Source organism: Solenopsis invicta, chromosome 15 (genome assembly GCF_016802725.1).
Source record: "Solenopsis invicta isolate M01_SB chromosome 15, UNIL_Sinv_3.0, whole genome shotgun sequence".
In the NCBI taxonomy this organism is placed as follows: domain Eukaryota; kingdom Metazoa; phylum Arthropoda; class Insecta; order Hymenoptera; family Formicidae; genus Solenopsis; species Solenopsis invicta.
The window spans coordinates 7,172,041-7,191,405 of record NC_052678.1 but is presented as its reverse complement, the minus strand read 5'-3'; the positions used below and the strand labels follow the sequence as shown (position 1 = coordinate 7,191,405).

General features: G+C 37.3%; 2 protein-coding genes and 1 long non-coding RNA gene across 6 annotated transcripts in view; 2 read left to right on the top strand and 1 right to left on the bottom strand.

Annotated features, from left to right (window-relative positions):
- LOC105198929 (cytospin-A) overlaps positions 1-14,494 on the bottom strand; it is a 55,230-nt gene extending 40,736 nt beyond the window's left edge. Inside the window, exons 1-2 of one of the 3 annotated variants that reach the window (XM_011165788.3) lie at positions 2,480-2,659; positions 1,222-1,355 (exon numbers count right to left, since the gene is read on the bottom strand). Coding sequence is in view for 1 of the 3 variants with exons in the window: in XM_011165786.3 (XP_011164088.2) it covers positions 13,549-13,731 (183 nt within the window). In the remaining 2 variants the exon portion in view is untranslated. Of the gene's footprint in view, positions 1-1,221; positions 1,356-2,479; positions 2,660-7,568; positions 7,588-13,548 lie in introns of those variants that run through there. The other 2 variants (XM_011165786.3, XM_039458153.1) reach the window with 2 other exon arrangements.
- Positions 3,674-8,125, top strand: LOC120359687. 2 transcript variants are annotated; one of them, XR_005576445.1, is made up of 3 exons: positions 3,674-5,265; positions 6,659-6,921; positions 8,083-8,125. It is a non-coding gene; the product is annotated as an uncharacterized LOC120359687 (long non-coding RNA). The 2 variants fall into 2 exon arrangements; XR_005576446.1 differs by having other exon boundaries at positions 3,732-5,265; positions 6,753-6,921.
- LOC105194723 (slit homolog 2 protein) lies at positions 8,122-19,303 on the top strand. The gene is made up of 5 exons (XM_026138756.2): positions 8,122-8,156; positions 9,085-9,511; positions 10,668-11,013; positions 14,491-15,078; positions 16,516-19,303. The coding sequence occupies exons 2-5, from the start codon at positions 9,117-9,119 to the stop codon at positions 18,052-18,054; spliced, it is 2,868 nt and encodes a 955-aa protein (XP_025994541.1). The 5' UTR covers positions 8,122-8,156; positions 9,085-9,116; the 3' UTR covers positions 18,055-19,303.
- Positions 19,304-19,365: the final 62 nt, after the last annotated feature.

Sequence of the window (19,365 nt, the reverse complement as noted above, 5' to 3'; positions counted from 1 at the left end):
TTTCATGTATAAAAACAAGAAATTATATTTTTATATATGAAACAATGATAGTTTTGTTATACCAACACTAAGGAGAAAAAGTCGTTTACGTGACTAAATTTTTCAATTCGATTAAATTTTTTTAGTTCAAATATTTATGTATTTAACTTAAATATATAAAATATTTGAACTGTAGAAATTCAATCAAATTGAAAAATTTTGGCAAATTAACAACTTTTTTTCTCAGTTAATATAATTTAATCTCCTTTAAAGAATTTGATAATCTTAAATTTCAAAACAAAAATTACATTTTTATTTCAATATTATAACAGTCATTTAAGAGTGCAGCATGATTGTTTTGATAACGATAGTATTAAACAATTCTAATTTCTCATTTGAAGATATTGGTATTTTCTATCCAATACTTTTTCCTCTCAGCTGATGAAATTATTGAATAATAATACAATTTTCTTGATAAAACTAAACTAGATAAAAATATCTTCATATAAGCAAGTCTGTTTAACGCTAAATAATCTCAATAATGTTAATATTTCAAAAATAAAGATATTTTTAAAATATAAATATCTTTTTTTTTGTAAAAATGTAAATTATCAATTTCATCTTTCGTAACATTTCTGTTTGAATTATACCCGCATTCCACTAAATTGCAATCTAGAGCTCCAAGAGTGACGATCTCGTCATCGTTGCCCTTTGAGATGACCGATGATGCATCATTTAATCGTCTCTGATGAACGTTACGAGAAGTCGTCACGTTTAAGCGGAACTCGGAATCCGGTTTCAGAAATTCTGCTCATTTTATAAACTCATGCAAAGTTTCAATTATCTCGCGAATTTTTAGAACAATGATTATCGTGATGAAAAAACCTCGAAAAATCGACTATCAACTGTAGACTGTAACTACAACCAAAATCTCGTAATTTCCAATGCCAACGCAAAGTACAGTACCAATTTCTTGCATAACCAAATCGCTCGCCGTTCACGAGCACCCCGCGGAATTTTTCCGGCCGCCGCTGGCCTTGGTCTTAGCTAAGTGGGTGACCTTCTGACCTAATCGCCGCTAATTTCATTTGCTAGAAACCTGCCGTCACACGGCTGCGAAACCGCGCGTCCGTCGTCACGGCGGCGGCGTCCGCTCGCTCGCTCGCATTTTTACGCGTCGCAGCATCGGAGAGCTCGCCCGCCTGTCTGTCGCGCTCCAAATACCTGTTCGGCTCTACCCACCTGCCGTGATTATGGCTCGTGGCGTCCCACGTAAATCTAGCCGCGGCTCGCGACGGGGGAACCTCGCGCTACCGTCGTGAGAATCCATTTTTCCGCCAGTTGCACTCTCCTTCCGGCTGCCCTCGATCAGAACCCTGCATCGAGCATATATATATATATAGAAGAAAATTGCAGTCTGCTTCCTTCTTTTTTTCTATCATCTCTCTCTTCCCGGATCACCGAAAGAGGGACATCGGCTATCTTCCCCATTACACATTCCATGTAGTTTAAAAATTTTTTTATTATTTATAATGAGTATAAGTCGGTACATGTAGAAAGAACACTGAATAGAATAAGAAAACTGAATGTAACGATAAAATGTTATTATTTTATAAATATCTCTCTTTTTTTATAACGTATAATATATCAATCGATATTTATTTTTACAAAAAAATTTTTAAGCCGTACAAGAATATTATAAAGAAATTCTGAAACCTTCAAGATCCCTCGATATGCCAATGTCAATCACGTATTACAACTTCGATAAGGCGATCGAATGCAATCTCTTGTTACGCGATAACATTGCAATGAATATTCGCGACAATGAATTTTCAGAGTATTACACGAAAGTACTGAAATACAAAATGCGTTACTGCGATTCTTTAATAATTTAATAATTTAATAAAAAATAAGATAGGCGTTTAATTGTAGTAATTTCCACATATACAAATACACAAAATCTATATTAACAAGGTCGCGTTTATAAAATTTGGAAGCTGGAGCCCAAGGGCTTATAATCTTCAATCTAGGAACGTTTCCCCTCTCTTTTCCTTCTAATAAATAAGCAATAAATAATTAACATTTTTAATATCTATTAAACTATTAACAAGTAACCAAAACTTACAGAGAGAAAAAAAATTCCTAAATTTTAATAAATATTTATTTATTATATCAGTGTAAGAACAAAAATAACTCAAAAAATAAAATATCTTATTATCCCTTTGGCGCTTTAGTGCCTTAGGGCTCCAGTCCCATGAGCTCATAGATAAATCCGTTACCAATTATCTCAAATAATTTCACTTGAGATCCACGTTCTCCAACTGAGGAAATATGATCGCACGTCACGCAAAGGACAAATCTGGAATTCATACGCCGCGGATAAGAGACGGATAACGACTCTACGGAATAATTGACAGCACCGATCGCCGTCTCGTTAATGACATATCTAGATCGTACGACATTCGATCGCCGCGGACCATGCGATTTCGCGTGTACTCACGGAGCTGTTCGCGCGACACCATGGAGATGCTGTTGATCATCGCAGAGAGTCGAGGATCGCGCGATGCTCGTTTCGCAACGACGATCGTCGTGTCGGCGCGGCGGTAGCGAGCGTACGAGCGAAGGAATGAACGCGGAACTGCATGCGTCGCGAACGACAGCCCGCGCGAGACTGCCGGCCCCCCGATGACGACGCATCGTCTTTGGCATTCGGCTTGGATGGGCAAAGTAGACGCATGGATGGGTGGATGGATAGATGGATCGATGGACAGACGCCGCGAAGCCTCTAAAACGCGCGGGCGCGATTTTTGTACTTTTCATCGCGTTGAGTATCCCGTCGAACGCGCGATTAAGCTCCGAGCGCGAGTCTTCCCTCGAAATAATTAAAATTTACTCAAAACTGACAGGTGTTCCTAATCTGTCCCTCGAATGAAGAGATTAGTGAAATCTCGATATAGTACCAACTCTTCTCACGCCTGAACTGTTTATTTTCTTTATTCGTGCCAACTTTGCGTTTAACGTGTACTCGATTATATTAAACACATAAGATTAATCATCGCGGAAATCGATTAATTAATAAATGTAATTCATGTGCCCGCGCATAAATTACAACCCTATAAGCGCTACAATATTATTTAATATTAATAAAAAGTCATTATAAATATTATAAGCGTCCACTTCTAATATAATAGATAATATTATATGAATATTATATGAGAAAAGTGAATAATATTTATTTCAATATTTTAAATTATCCTAGGATTATATTAAGAATATCCTAGCTAACTTTTAAATATAATAATTATAAAGCTTATAAATATTTTATACATAACAATTTACATTAATTTTTTAAAATAATATTAGAACATTTTCATAATATTCCACTAATATTAAAATAATATATCATGAATATTATATAAAGCGGATATATAATATTAATACAATATTTTTATAATATTGAAAAATATATTTTCGGAATAATATTCTTGGAATACTATTTTAATATTATTTTAATTTTTAATAATGTTGTAGCGCTTATAGAAAAAGCATTAAATGTCGCAAAATTTTCAAGAAAATTTCTGACGCTATGTAATGTAATGCAATGCAAGTCATTTGATTTGCATTGTAGTTTCCTTTTTCCAATTCTCGCTATCTTTGATTAGATCGCCATCTTCCACGATGACTTAATTGAATTAATGGCACGTAAATGAAAAACATGCGTGAAGCGTTTGTTCGTTCGTTAATTATGCGCTTCCCAAAGTGCAATTAGACCTTCGTGAGTTGTATGATGTAACGCGCATTTCTGGACTAGGCCGTGACATTGCATAACGTATTAATTGCGTATATCGTAACACGTGAGTAGCGTGGAGTTATCGATGCACTGGATAATATAATAACACACTGCTGGACATTGTCGTCTCATCGTAATTACAAGTTTCTTAGGGGCAGTTACGGGTCTATATCATGTATCCATATTAATGTTCTAATACGCTTTTTAATTCGATGCAGCTTGAGTGCAAGAAAATAATCGATCTACTCTTTGCTCGAAGCTCAATTCGTACTTATTTAAGGTTGATATGTCGAGCTGTTTGACTGAATTTTCTGTTTGCAGGACGTGTGTGCCTAAGAATCTATATTTAAATTTTAATAATAGATTTTCTCATCAATTTGTAATCGACTTTTTGTATTTGAATTTAAAATATCGATGCAATTAGATAACAAAGTCTTGGCATTAATTTAAATTGAATTAAGCCTTGATGCTATAAAAGTTTTAAGTTCAGGTTTAAACATGAAGATTCAATGCCGCTGAAAACGTTTCCTCCGGAGAAAAGTCGATTGCAAAACGGTCGACGCGAATACGCTTGCAAGTTCAAGTCCACTACCGCTATATCCCGCGCCTTCATAAATTTTCTCTTCCACTTTGCCAAGGAGAAGCCTTGCCAACTCTGCTTCTTGAAACGTACGCTTAGAAAAGTACGCTTTACCTTAAAGATCGAATCAGCGAAAAATTTGAAAACTCGTTCATCTTTATTTGTACTCGAGATACCGGAATCGACGATTCGCGCAAAAATTAGAAATCGACGACAACGTACGCGGAAGAGGATGAAGACAGAAGAGATCAGACGAAGGGAGACAACGAGCGGAGCGTTTTGAAACGGTACGTGTTTCGTCACGCTAGCCTGTGCACCGTGTACGTGCGCCGTCGTAAATGCAATCGTCCACGAGGGACCGAGACAGCGGCAGAAGGAAGAAGAAGAGGAAGAGAAGTGGACGACCGAGGGAGACGAGGAGGGACCTCGACATCGTCGTCGTCAACGCGTCGCGAGAGACCTTGGCGGTCCGAAGAGCGTTACCATTTTCGCGGGGCGTAGTAGCGGATTGACGCAGGTGTGGACCGATCGCGCGGTGCCATAGGCCACGCGGAGTACTCGATTACGCGGCGTTAGGGTGGGGCACGAAAGGGCGCGGGCGTTTTCACACGGGGTGAAAAAAAAAGGCCGAAGGTGCGGACGGAGTTCGATCGTAAGAAGCGACCTCGAACTGACGAACGGTGGGAAAAATCTGTCGCGATCTCTGATCGCGACGGTGACGCTTCGTTAAATATCTAACGCTAAATGCCCGTATCTGATCCCGATGCCTTTCAAACCGTGTAGAACTTTTTTATCAAATCATTTTCTGGAACGATACGTTCGTAATTTTCAAAACCGCAACTCTCCAAAGTTCTTCGTCTAACATCACCAATTGATTCTACGTGGATAATTCAGAAGTGTATCATTATTAACAAAGGTAAGGAGAACGCAGTTGATATTAACTAATTAGAACTTGTACAGAGCGAACGGTCTTGCTGAAGTATTTAAAAATTTAGCTGGATACAGATAAAAATAATTTTGTTGCTAGTAAAATAATTATATAGCAAACTGCAAGAAATGTTGATATTCTAACAATTAGCTTGAACATTTTATATAATTAATTTTATGATCCAGTAAAAGTTATTTTGAGACTTGCATCTAGCTAAATTTTTAGATACTTTTATAAAATCGCATGTATTTTTCGTTTAATTATTAAAAATGTTTTGCTTAAATGAACTACAATTCTTCTTCATGTAAATACGTATTCTCTAAATTTTTAAGTAAAAAAAACTACTCAAAAACACAAGCTCAATTTTCACTCTTTTAGAATGATGTCTCATTCTATGATGCACAGACACACTGAAAAAAGTTTCTTGTGTTAAAATTATTTCCTTGATTTAGATAAACATTAGTTAGTATAAAATCATTTCTTTTTAAACATGGGAAATATTTTTTTAACAAAAGAAATGATGATAAAATAAATATATTTACTTGGACATAAAATTTTTTTCTAGTGTATAAATAAATAAATAAATAAATATATATATATATATACATATTATTTAAATGTAAATGTTATACGGAGAAGTGTTCACGCGACATTTCCGCATCTCCTCTTTCCTCGCGGACCTTGCAAACAAAAATTCACTGTCAGCCACCCCCACTCGTCCGCGTAGCATATTACGCGTCTAGTTTTATGCCAAACTAGAGCGCGCTGTGCTAAAGATAGGTCGTTGCAGGCAGGAATCGGTGTGCATCCATTACCAGCGTTAGGGAACAAGGGCAACCTTGGCCTTACGCACTTATATAATGAGGAAGCGGCCGATTCGCGAGCTCAGTTGTTTCGACGCGACACGCGCGAGCGATTGTAATCCGCCGAACGAGAAATGCATTTCCGGATGCATTTCTTTTTTCCCCCCTCTACTCGTGCCGTATCTCTATATCGATTTCAACGCGAAATTAGAACACGTCATTAGAACGCTCTTCGCGCTTTTTGCTTGAGAACAGATTGCATCGCCGATTGCACTACTAGAACGTCTATTACATATACCATTTTCCACGCCAACGCAAGAGTGTTTTTTTCTTTTTTTTTTGCTCGTTTAGTTGCAGCGTTTTTCCGCGCAGTTATCAAGTGCCATTTTAATTTAAAAACGCGATCTTGCATTTTTTTCCCGCCCTTTGAATTTCGTTCCGTCGCGATCGGAGGCCGCTCCGACGACGACGTGGGAAACTTCCACGAGGTAGTTACTGAAAATGCGAGCGACACCGTTCGAGATGGTAGCCGCGCGATCGGAAAAATATAAGTACCATTAAAGGAGCGCGCGCTAAAGGAGCGCGCGCGCCGCTCCGACTGATCGACTGACCGGTGGACGCGGTGGGGATCTCGCCGCTGCCGTCAGGAAAATCAACGTCTCTTCTTGGCAGAAACGGAGGTAGCCCGTGGGTGGCGGCGGCACGACAGACATCGCCGAGGCTCTTCCGCTTTTTTGACAGATGCGAGTGTCAGTGCCGCGCGACGCGTCGCAGTGCCCGTCGAGTGAAGAGGTCGAGCAATTGTTTACGACATTGTTTACGCGGCGTTCGCTCGTTTGCGGTGAGTTAATCCGAAATGTGGTTATAAGATTGCGTATTACCATTCTGAAAATTCTGCCATGATCACCAAATATTTTTTTTTCTTTTTTAAATTTGCTATCTCACGGAAAAAAAAACTTGGATTTAGAATCTCACATTTTATCTGATGTTCTTTTCTACTAATGTAGATAGTTAATCTCGGTTAATTTACTTTTTATCTTTTTATCTTTTTTCTAAATTCTAAGAAGTAGAAAAAGATAGAGATTAAGTTAATTGAGATTAAAGTTAATTGGTTAGACATAATGAACACGAGTTTTTTTCCAATGATTATATGTTGTAAGTTCAGAATATGATTTGTATTTCGTAATCTTTACTCAACTGCGCACAATGCTGCAAATAGTACACGGGAAAAAATTGTCTACAAAAAATAAAATATTTAGTCCCATACTTTCAGTTCAACTAACTATTGAGTTAATTTAGCGAATTTTTTATTAAAAAATGTTAATAGTTGACATGAATGAACTATATCTTGTTTCGTGTAGCTGAATAATTGTGGAATCAATTCAATGTTTATTTGAACGTATCGAATTAAATATTTTAGTTTTTCCACATTGTTTTTATTCACTTTAATAACGAACTAAATAAAATTGAAAAAAGAATTTAATAAACCTGATTTCGAGTTGCGTCTGTTGAAAAGCGTTAAACTCGATGCGGCCTTGATTTTCTTCATTATGGTCACGCGCGCACGAGATCACATCTGTTGAGCAGCCCGAGCCTATTAGAAATGCAAAAAAATCTATTCGACTCTTTTAGTTTAACACTCCGTGCAAACGACATTACGTCAAACTTGTTGTTGGGGACAAAATATCTTCTCAGCGGATAGTACCGTAAAGATTACTACTAACATTTTGAGAGTACGACAAGCGAAGCGCAGCGAAGCTTCGACGAAACGAGAATTTGGCATTGGCCTTATGCATTTAATGCATATGCAAACAAACATAAACACTTTGAGTCTGTTTTTATTCTTTGACCGTGAGATCATCGCAGAACTTATCATAACCGGTGCAATGCGCAAGTGAAGTATCATACGATGATTTATTTTTCGTTATTTCACGTGTTCCTTTATTATTCTTTTGTGTGTATTTTGGATATCAGAATATTAATTTGTCTCATATGATTCTAGGGCTGAAACGATTCCGACGAACTACGAAGTGAGCGAGATTACAGTGAGCGAGATTACGCAATACGAGTTTCCAGGTAGAGAGATGTTCATTTGAATATCATCAAAGCACTTACATTTCGCTTTCAATGCTCAGTATTTCTACTAATAATAATAAATTAATTTAGCAATTATAGTTTTATGATAATTTCTTATTAAGTTAAATTAAGTATAAGTTACTGTTTGGAAAGATTTTAAAGCGTGACGACTTATGTTTGCACTCGCATCATATATGCATGGAAAGAATAATTTTACTGCAGTAGCTAAACATTTAGCTAGATACAAATCAGGAAATAACTTTACGTTTGGCCATTAAAATAATTATATAGGACGTCCAAGTATAATAATGTTGCTGCAAGCAATTTCACATTCTACACTGAGAAAAAATTACTAAATTTTAATAAATATCTGTGTTTGAATAGTTGCAATAAAATTTACTTACAATACATAAATATTTATTAGATAAAAAAATAATAATTAAATTAAATTAGTGATTCCTGTATTAAATAAACATTTATTACTTAATTTAGTAAATATTTCATTGCAACTATTCAAGCAAATATTTATTAAAATTTAATATTTTTTTCTCTCGTTGTAATAATCAAGTTAAACATCCGATACAATTTTTTAAATAGTTCAACATAATTACATTGAGAAAAAAAGTTATTAACTTGACTAAATTTTTTTCAGTTCAACTATTTATGCATTTGACTTAAATACATAAAATACTTGAATTAAAGAAATTCAATCAAGTTGAAAAATTTAGTCAAGTTAACAACTTTTCTTCTCAGTTTTCTATCTATTTTCAGATCTGTAAATCAGCAAACTCGTTCTCTTTCCGTGTATCTTGTTTATGTATTGATTAACATTTTACGTAACATATCTCTCTTTCTTGTCGCGTGCGCCGAGATTTAAACATAAATTTGAAAATAATCATCTATATCAACGTTAATGGCGCTCCTCCAGGTGACCCACTAGCACTGCGATCACGAGGGAGGATGGTCAATTTGATATTGCTGCTTTGGGCGTTGGTCGGCCTAATTGGCGGAGTGCACGGCAAATGCAGCTTAACGGCGATCGCCGACAACGAGCGGTCGATCGCCTACGCCTGCATCCACAGCGACCTGCGCGACCTCGACGTGGTGTCCAGCGAGACCGAGTGGATCGAGTTCTCGGTGTCGCGCTTCCACGCCATCCCCGACGACGCGTTTCGCAACTTCCCGAATTTACGTCGACTGTCCTTCTACAATTGTCACATAAATGTGATCGAGCCCGCGGCGTTTCGCGGCCTGCAACGGCTCGACTGGCTGATATTCCACGGCACGAGGATCCACGCGGTGAGGTCCGCGTGGTTCCACTACGTGCCCAATCTCAGACGACTGGTCTTGGACAGGTATCATTTGTTGTCTCACAGTCTACTGATAAAATTACCGGTAAAATCAGAGAAGGCGCCGTTCGAATGAAATATATCGAGAGAATGTGACGGAATTGTAAGAAACTACTATAGTTTTTTTCAAGCGCTAGTACTGCAGAAAGTGAATTGTTTATAAAGTAATTGTAACGTAAGAATTATTCATTTTATTTTTATTATCAATTAAGAATCTTTTCGTTTCTTCCGTGGCAATCGATGCGACTGCCACATTCGCGATTCCTGCAAAATGTCATCGATAATATTGTTCTGCATCGCCACATCTCAAATTCGAGGCCATCGATAGATCGAGGCCACGTACAGCAGCTTATGTAAACCATCCGTCGGTTATACATTCGGTAATGTCGATGACCCAGTTACTCGTTGCACCATCGCGATAGTGATGTCATTCGGTGCCCAAATATCGACAATTAGATATTAAACGCGATTAACAGAGATCGCAAAGATTAAGCTCAGTGCCTGTCAAAAAAATTAGTTTCAAACGTGAAAAAAAATCTCGAAATCTGAAGAGCTTTAAGGATATATAGGGCATTTCTTAAAACATTAAGAAAATTATTAAAAAATTACAGATCATCCTTAAGTTCTGTTGAAGCAAATATTTCCGACTGTAATAAAATTCCAATTGCTCTAAAATTCTTAATTAATTTATTCGATTTTTAATAAATAAACGAATGCAATCTTTAACATCCCTCCCGTTCTGATGTTGAGTCTAACAGCGCAAAATTCTTCAGTTTTTTTTTTAATTTGTAAGAAAATTGGTTATCGATTTCTCAAAACGTTAAGAAAATTATGAAAAAATTACAGATCGTTTTATATTGCATTTGAAAGTAACAGAAAAAAATGTGACGGTGATTTATTTCTATCTGGATAAAAAATTGTTTCAATAAGGAGACATGTACTCTAATGAAAATATAATTAATGATAAAATAATGAAAAATAAATTATAAAAAAATTTGAATTTTTTAATTAAAATATTTTAAACATTCAAGATGATTTATGTAAATTTCGAGATTCGTGAGTGTTCGCGCTTTCTCCGATTTTCGAAGAGAAAAGAGTTAAAGTACACACTTGTGGTACGCACAGAACATAAGTAAAGCACGTTTGTGTTTCCCCTTTTCAGATGCGGCCTGGTGCACGTCGAGCCCAACGTTTTTCGCATGTTACCACGACTGGAGACCCTGGACTTGCGCGACAATGACCTCGATTGTCTGTCGGTGGAGGAGCTGTCGCATCTGACCGCGCTCAGGACCGTGCGCATCGACGGCAACCCGTGGTTATGCGAGTGCCGGATCAGAATGGAGAGATTCTTTCGCGAGAGATCGATCGTCCAGGAGGTAGAGTGCAGATTTCGACCGAGGATCTGCACTGTGCAGCATCGAATCCCGTCGCAGTGCATGGCGCAGATCGACATCCCACTTCCACCTCCGACGATAACCGTCGAACCGATAGGGCATCCTTATATCGAGGTAAATCAATTGTTTATAATCTAACATGGCGCAACAACTTCATGAAATGATAATATCAAAAGATTCTAAAAACTTTAAAATTATTAAACAAATAAAGAAAGTTAAAATGGATATTTTTCAATGCGTACACTGATTGTGAGAGAAAAATATTTTTGTTTGTTCGTTCAGTTTAGGTAAAAATATTTATCTTTGAAAAAATATAAACATGTTACCTTAAGTATATAATTTTATATTTTTACATTTTTTTTATATTTAAATCATGAATAATGATTTTACAAATAAGCTAATAATGTTATTAAACTTAATTAAATTATGTTCTTAGATTTAAAAAACTGATTGTCTTGATTATAAAAACAGTTTAACAGTAAATGTTTTTTAAATTGCAAAAAAAAATTAATTGTTTAAAAATTACTTTTTTATTTTATTTACATAAGTATTTCAATTAAGAAATTTTTAATTCAAATAAATAAGTTATTATTTACCTATTAAAATAAATAATTATTACTGCAAGTAATTAATTTTTTATGTTAAGTAAAATATTTTATTTTACGAAATTTTTTTCTCTGGGTGTAAGTGTGCAATTAAAAATACATTAAACAGTTAAATTTAAATTAATTAAATTTTTAATTTTATTTATATAATAAGAAATCAATATCATAGAATGATTGAATTTACTTTGATGCCTATACAGAAAAAACAGTTTTGCTAATATTTAAAAATTAGGTATAGAAATAAAATTGAAAATAATTTGCAAAAAAAAAACTGCAAAAGCTTTTGACGTTCTAGCAACCAACTTGAACGTCCTATGTAATTATTTTGATAGTCTGACAAAATTATTTTCAGATCTCTATGCAGATAAATGTTTAAACACTTTAGTAAAACTGTTCTTTCCATATATCACTGAAAAAAACAATTTATAATAATCAAGCTTTGATAAAATAATAATTTCAATTAAATAATTCATTAATAACCAGATATTTAATAATATTTAATAATTATAATAATAATAATCAATCGATAACTAAATATTCCAATCGGTTACTAAATATTATTCAATATTTTTATATTGACAAACATTTAATTGAGCATTTAATCGAAATTATTTCACCAAAGTTTAGTAAGCTAACAGGTAGCTTGATTATTATTACCGAACTGTTTTTTCAGTGTAGGCACTAACGGCACGATAAGATTAATATTTCTTATTCAGAAAAGTTCGAATTGAATATCGAGAATTTAAGATCGCTGTGAAGGTATCAGATAAATACTGCGAGCTTTCCAAACAGATCGTTCATCTCGCAATCTTGTGAAATAAGCTGCGGCCTCATGGAGTACCGATATATCTACAGTAAAGCAATACGACTCGAGCTGCGTTGTTTTTCGAAGTATCGCGTTTCATGGGGTCGAAACGTGGGATGAAGCAGAAACGCCTCGATCATAATTGCGTGTCTGACAATATCGCACAATGTGTCTCGCCGCCATGATTTCTATCGCCTAAAAAACCCATGGTCTTATCGCCATACGCATCGCGGGTGAAAGTTGAAATTTAATACTAACGTTCGCGCATGATAGCTAATTAAGAATGTAATTGCACGTCTAACGACCGTGTAATGTCGTTACTCTCGGTGCCTCTGATCCTATTAACCATTATCATACACACGAAGGAAAATCGTGTGCAATTAATATAATTTAACACGAGCTGTAACGCGAGATACCATAAATGGGTGTAAACTGGTGGCATTTCATTACAAATAATCGGAATCATTCGTAGCGCGAAAAATCGGACGCTCATAAAATTATTTATATCTTTCCTATATACTTTCTAAGTTTCATAAAGTGAAAAGTTAAATTTTCTCCGGAAAAAATAGAATAAACATCGTTTCTTATGGCTGGAGCACAGACTCTTGCACAGCTGTATAACCATATGCATAAGGAAATTGATTGATCCATTAGCACATGCGTAAAGAAATGGACCAATTAATTTCCTTATGTATATGATTATGCAAGAATCTGTGCTCAGACCTTTAGAGTTTTTGAGCAATCTGATGATGTTAATTAAAATTATGACCTATAAAAAATTGAGTTCAAATCGGGGAAACACGTGACGTTCTGAGATATTAAAAATATAGAAATAAAATGCTATAAAATGCGATATTAGCATATCAAAACATATCAGACGTAACGAACACGCGCTTGCACGAACATGTTCGGCTTCCCCCACCCAACTGTGCGAACGTACAGAAACTTTCCGTTGCGGTTGATATATTCGCATTGCTCATTTCAAAAATTGTAAGAAACAATATCTACTTAAACTTTCCCTGAGCACAGCGAAAATAGGCCTCTTCGTAACAGCCCTCTTTCTGTACAAGTTTTAAATACGTCAAAGTACGTTGGTTAACTGTGTACTAAATCACCTGCAATTTTCATTTACTCGTTTTGTTTCTCTTCGCTACATTTATAACCTAAAATTGCCGTTGTCGCGTGCGAACGTTCGTCCCTTCACCGGGAAAATAAATGAATAAACAAACACAAACTCACTTTATCGGAGGACGGAGTCACAGTGGTGGTGGCGGCGGCGGCGGCGGTGGTGGTGGCGCGAGCAACCCTCGCATGCCCGGCATCCCTTCGGGCATCCTTGTTCCCCTTCGACGACTCCTTTCGGATTCCGACGACACTGGTGCGCGGCCTCACCTCGCGACCGACGAAAATTGCGCACGACATGTGGACGACACGCCGCCGGTGGGCGCACCACACACCGGCGGAAAAACGTTTGCTGTCGCGACCGGCGGCGACGCGCGCACAGGTCCGCTCCGGCGAAAACCGCGCGCGACATATGGCGGACGGACGCGCGAATCACGTGATCCGCGGGACGTGCAATTGTTCGCGGGGACGCGCCGACTTCCTGCCGCCCGTCCCCCGAGAGCGACCGACGCGTACGTCCCTCGTCTTGGCGTATCCGACGTGCACGAGATCGCACACCGGTGCAGAAACCGCGCGGTCTCCGGTCTCCGTTCCGATCGACGCGAGCGACGGACGAGCGACTCGAGCGAGGCTTGTCGCGCGCGAGCCGAGTCACGTGACACCCGGGGCTATTGCTCTGATTGGCTCGCCGTGGGACCGACGAAAAGTCGCGCGCGCTACGCAATCGTACTACGCACGACCGATATGAGTAAATACGCGTAGGAGGCGAAGGTTACCGCGTTATCGTCGATGTTATGCGATTACTGCGATTAGCTGTCGCTCTGGTCCTCGTTGACAATTGCATTTCACGAACTTGTATGGAAGATCACAAGTGAAGAGGAGGGGAAAGGGGGGGGGGAGAAGGAACAGAACTCGAATCCCGGCCGTTATAAACGACACAATAACAGACACAAAATGAATCTAGAAATAAACTAACGCGAATTGTAACCGACTAGTACGCTCACCTCTCTGTCGCGATCGCACAACCAAAAATATCTTATCTCGCTCTTTCTCACGCAGGACCGTCCCGGTAACCGCTTCCAGGCGAGCGCGCTGACGTCGCTGGACCGTCTGCCGGACCGGACGACGTGGATCCAGATCACGGGACTGTGGATCGACCGTTTACCCGCGTACACGTTCTTCCGCTTCGGCAACAGCCTACGCAGCCTAGATCTGCGCGATTGCTCGATCGGCGTGATCGAGCCGGGCGCGTTCGCCGGTCTGCATCAGCTGCAACGGCTTACACTCGTCGGTAATCGGCTGCCCGCGGTCGCCGCCCATTGGTTTGGCGATCTCGTCGCGCTCCGCCAATTGGTGCTCGCGCGCAACGGCATCGAGCGCATCGAGCCTGACGCCTTGCGCCCTCTCGCCGGTAGCCTGAGTCAACTGGACTTGAGGTACAATCGCCTACGTTGCCTACCGCTGAACGAGCTGACGCATCTGCGACACCTTCAGCGGATCGAGATAATCGGTAATCCGTGGTACTGCGAGTGCCATAGAAATATGCAGAGATACCTGACGAATCACAACGTGGGATTCGAGATCAGCGGTCGCTGTTACGAGGAACACGAAAATATTGAGGAGCTCGACAGATGGCAGCAGCCGGGCGTAAGTTGCAGCACTTGAGAGAAAATATCTAAAGGCGGTTTTTCGATCACACTTTGATTAATTTAATTGGCGATTAATTCGACGGGATTGCTTAAAACAGAATTTCTAACTATTTAATTGATTTTAATCTAATTTTTTGTTAAATAAAAAATTATCCTAGGATTGGTTACTTTTTTTAACTTAAGTTAAATTAATGGCTTATAAAATTGATTAGTTACAAACAAAAAAACAAATTCAGTTTTTAAATATTGTATTAAGATTAAATTTAATTTAATTTAAGTTAAACTTTATTTTGAAAAACTCTTTTTATATTAAATTTTATATTAAACATAATTTTTAAAAGTTAAACTCTAAATAACCAAACAATTACAATAATAGATAAGGTTGGGCATTTTTTAAATATTTATATTTGAAATACGATTTGTATTTCAGCTCATATATTCAGCTCTGAATTATCAAATACAAATTTAATATTTTATTTATGAATCGAGTTTACATGAATTAACAAAGAAATATTGTTTTTTTATATAAGAATTTATTTTTTTCTTTACAATTTCTTTTTTTTACTTAGTTAAGTTTTTACTTACGAAAAAAGTTAATAAATTAAAGTCTATGTCCTAAAAGCTGGTTAAAGTTAAGAATTAACTCATTTAAAGGTAATTAAGTTATGTTAAAAGATATTGATTTTTTAACTGTATTATTTAACTTTTCATTTTTTAACTTATTATTACCCAACCCAAATGTTAACAAAATGCAAAGTAAAGGTACAATGAAAAGTAATCGTTGATTAAGTTAATCGGAGTTTAGTCACAATCATTCTATTATCCATTTCTATTAATATAGATTTTAACTTTAACTTTTGGTTTAACTTACTTTTTTTATCTTTGTCCAGTTTTAAAATTAGAAAAAGATAAAGAATAAGTTAAAGTTTATCTACATTGATAGAAATGGACTTCAATTTTTCGAGAAAAGATGAAAGTGCTTCACTTTTAACAGTGAGAGAAGATAGATCTTTTCAATTACGATATTTAATCTCTTGTTAGAGATATGCCAATCAAATTTGAATTTCATTGAAACTTATCCCGTATTTATATATTTTTTTATAAGAACAGTCGTCGGATATAAATTCTAAAAGAGCTCGGTATATTTGCCAAAAGTAAATCAAAAGCGAATTTAGTTTACTGATGAGAAGTAACACAGTGAGCAGAACATCTAAAAATCGAAGCATCAGACAACTTTAAGATATCTTACAGAGTTCTTTATGAAATATCTTAAACATATTTCTTACAGATTTCTTAAAGTTTTGTCTTCGATTTTAGACAATATTTAGACAATATCTACGAAATAGCATATTCCAAACAAACCCTTGGATTTTCCTAAATGTTCCTGAAATATTCTTAACAATAATCTCTAATACTATATCTAATCTCTTTTTAGACTGATTTAACAACCTCGGTTGTGGGCCACGTGCATTGGACTACTTTTGAAGAAACTCTGAGCCAGAAAAACATCTCCGTGATAAAACCGCCTATCGAGATTCCCACGGAAAGACCGCCGATTCACAAGGGTATCTGCATGCGGGACAGAACCCAAATGTCGCAGCAGGTTTACACTTGTAGCGGCATCACCTCGCTCAGCGAGCTAAATGCTTTATTACCTCGTTCGATTCACTCTCTTCGCATCGTCCTTTCGAACCTGAAAACAATTCCAACACGAGCGTTCGCTCACTTCGACAGCTGGCTGACTCGATTGGAATTACGCGACTCCAATATCGAGACGATCGAACATCGCGCTTTCATCAATCTATATAATTTACAGCATTTGTCGCTGCACAGTAACCAGCTGAAAACTGTGACACCTGAGGCGTTTGAAGGTCTAACGAATCTGCAGTACCTAGACCTCTCGCGCAATCACATTTACCGGATTCCCAACGAGGTGTTCAACACGCTGTCGCATCTATACAGCCTTGACGTATCCGAAAACTACATGAATTGCCTCGGCGTAGAACATATGGCGCGCATGATGCCGCATCTGAATTCTCTCAAGGTATCGGGCAACCCGTGGAGTTGTCTCTGCGGCACCAAGCTAGCCAGTTTCTTAGACTCTCGCAGAATACCGTACAATCGCGATTCCCTATTTGACATGAGCGACAATTGTTACGCTACCGGATCGCCGACATCTCCCACAACGGTGGTGATCACCCCGTCGACTACTACGACCACCGAGCCACCCTCTATAGGCATCTATAACGAAACCCTTAAGGGTTCCTGCTTCAGGGTTGCCGGATCCACGGAACCACGGTATCGTTGCATAGGTGGCAATTTACAACTGCTGAAGAACATACCGCGTGACGCTGTTTCCATAGAATTTCACGAGGGTCATTTGCCCGTTCTACCGTCCAGCTTTCTTTACGATTTTCGAAACTTGCAGGAGCTAATCATAAGAAACTGCGGCCTGAGAACGATTACGCCCGGCGCTTTCAGAGGTCTGGACTCTTTGGAACGGCTCACCATTCAGGGTAATCCGCTGACGTCGATCGAGGTGGACTGGTTCAACATAGAACGTCTCGAGCGGCTGGATCTGCGCGGTAATTCGATCCGCTACATCGCACCAGGCGCCTTTCGCCACCTGCACAGGCTGGTCTATCTAAATCTCGAGGGCAACGATCTGCAGTGCATCTTTACGAGCGATTTTCAGAATATGCCGAATCTACACATTGTCGAATTTGCCGGCAATCCGCTCAAGTGGCGTTGCCGCATGGATCTAGAGCAGTTTCTCGAGACACAGAAGATCAAATTCGTTAAAGTAGAGAACACGTGCGAGGGCAAGAAAATCATAAGAAACCTTCTCTATCAGAATCGAACCGTCGAAGTGGATTGTCCGCCGGGCTGCTCGACGGCGAACAACATCGAGCTGGGAAAGAGTTCGACATTGTTTATAGCATTTGTATTGTTCTTCGCGATACGGATGCATTAGTCGTTCGGTAAATAAGAGTCAAAATTGTGAGGCCAGAAATAAGATACTCGAAGACTCCGTCTTATCAACAGGCGAAATAGTTTTTCAAATTGATCCATCGTTGGATCGAGAATTACGTTCGGATATTAAATAACGACGTTTCGATCAAATATATAGATGGGAGTGATTTTAATAATCAATAGAGTTCTGGAAGCAAAGTTACCCTTTGCAATAAGCGAGGCTAGATTTGATATTGTTAATGTTGTCATTCAATGTGTTCATACTGTGAAAGCGCTTATAAACTAATAAATAGGTATATTTATTTTTGCGAATACATATATATATTTAAAGTTAAACCTTTTGCAGTAATATTGTGTATTATCGTACATATAGGATAACGCTTTTCGATCTCTAGATACTTCGTTAGATTGCTTAGATCATTAGTACCTGTTTGTCGCACACAGCACAATTACGGACGTTGTCATATCAGATACATCGCGATGAGAATACGATCTAAAGTATCGATAAGAATTTGCAAGAGACTTTAGGGCAACTTCGACCAAATTTTAATTAACTTAAATAACAATTAATTTAACTGCTTAAAACGCAATTTCTAACTACATAATTTGATGACTTTAATCCTTCTTTTTTCTTACACGAAAGAAAGAAATTAACAATTTTGTCCATAATGAAATACAGATATTATTAGATAAATTGATCATTGACTAATTGGCAAAATCGCTTAAAAGTGTAAAGTTTTTAACGACAAAAAAAATACTTGATTCATATTAATAAAATATGTATTACTTAATAAATTGATAAAATTATTTGAAGTTTTACAGAATTATTTGAAGAAATTTTTAATTACATAATTCGTGTTTTTTAATATCTAATCCCTTTTTTACATGTTAAACAATAAAAAATAATAATTTTATCCATATTAATTGATAAATAAGTTAATCGGAATTTGGTTGGTGCACTCATCATACTGCCGACAGGGACCATCATTAAACGATCATCATGAATAAATGTAAAAAAGTTACGTTAAACATTATGTTATAAATGTATATGTTAATTAATGACAGCAAACATATTCACGTGCCATAAAGATCCGTGCGACGCTAAAGTACTTTTTACCTGTGTTCATTTATATTAATATAAAAGAAATAATTGTATATAATATATAGTAAATATACTATCAAGATTGTAACAAAGCTATTTGCTACTGATGCAATGAGTTTTAATAAAGATTTATTTTGTGCAACAATTATATCTGGTCTTTCCTGCAATTTATCTTTACTTCAACTGTTTTTTTTATTTATTATTATTGTT

Excerpts from the sequence above, each read along its gene's own strand:
- LOC105194723 (XM_026138756.2), top strand. The coding sequence starts at position 9,117 with ATGGTCAATTTGATATTGCTGCTTTGGGCGTTGGTCGGCCTAATTGGC. Across the intron at positions 9,512-10,667 it reads AGACGACTGGTCTTGGACAG|ATGCGGCCTGGTGCACGTCG; the intron begins GTATCATTTGTT and ends TCCCCTTTTCAG. Across the intron at positions 15,079-16,515 it reads ACAGATGGCAGCAGCCGGGC|ACTGATTTAACAACCTCGGT; the intron begins GTAAGTTGCAGC and ends ATCTCTTTTTAG.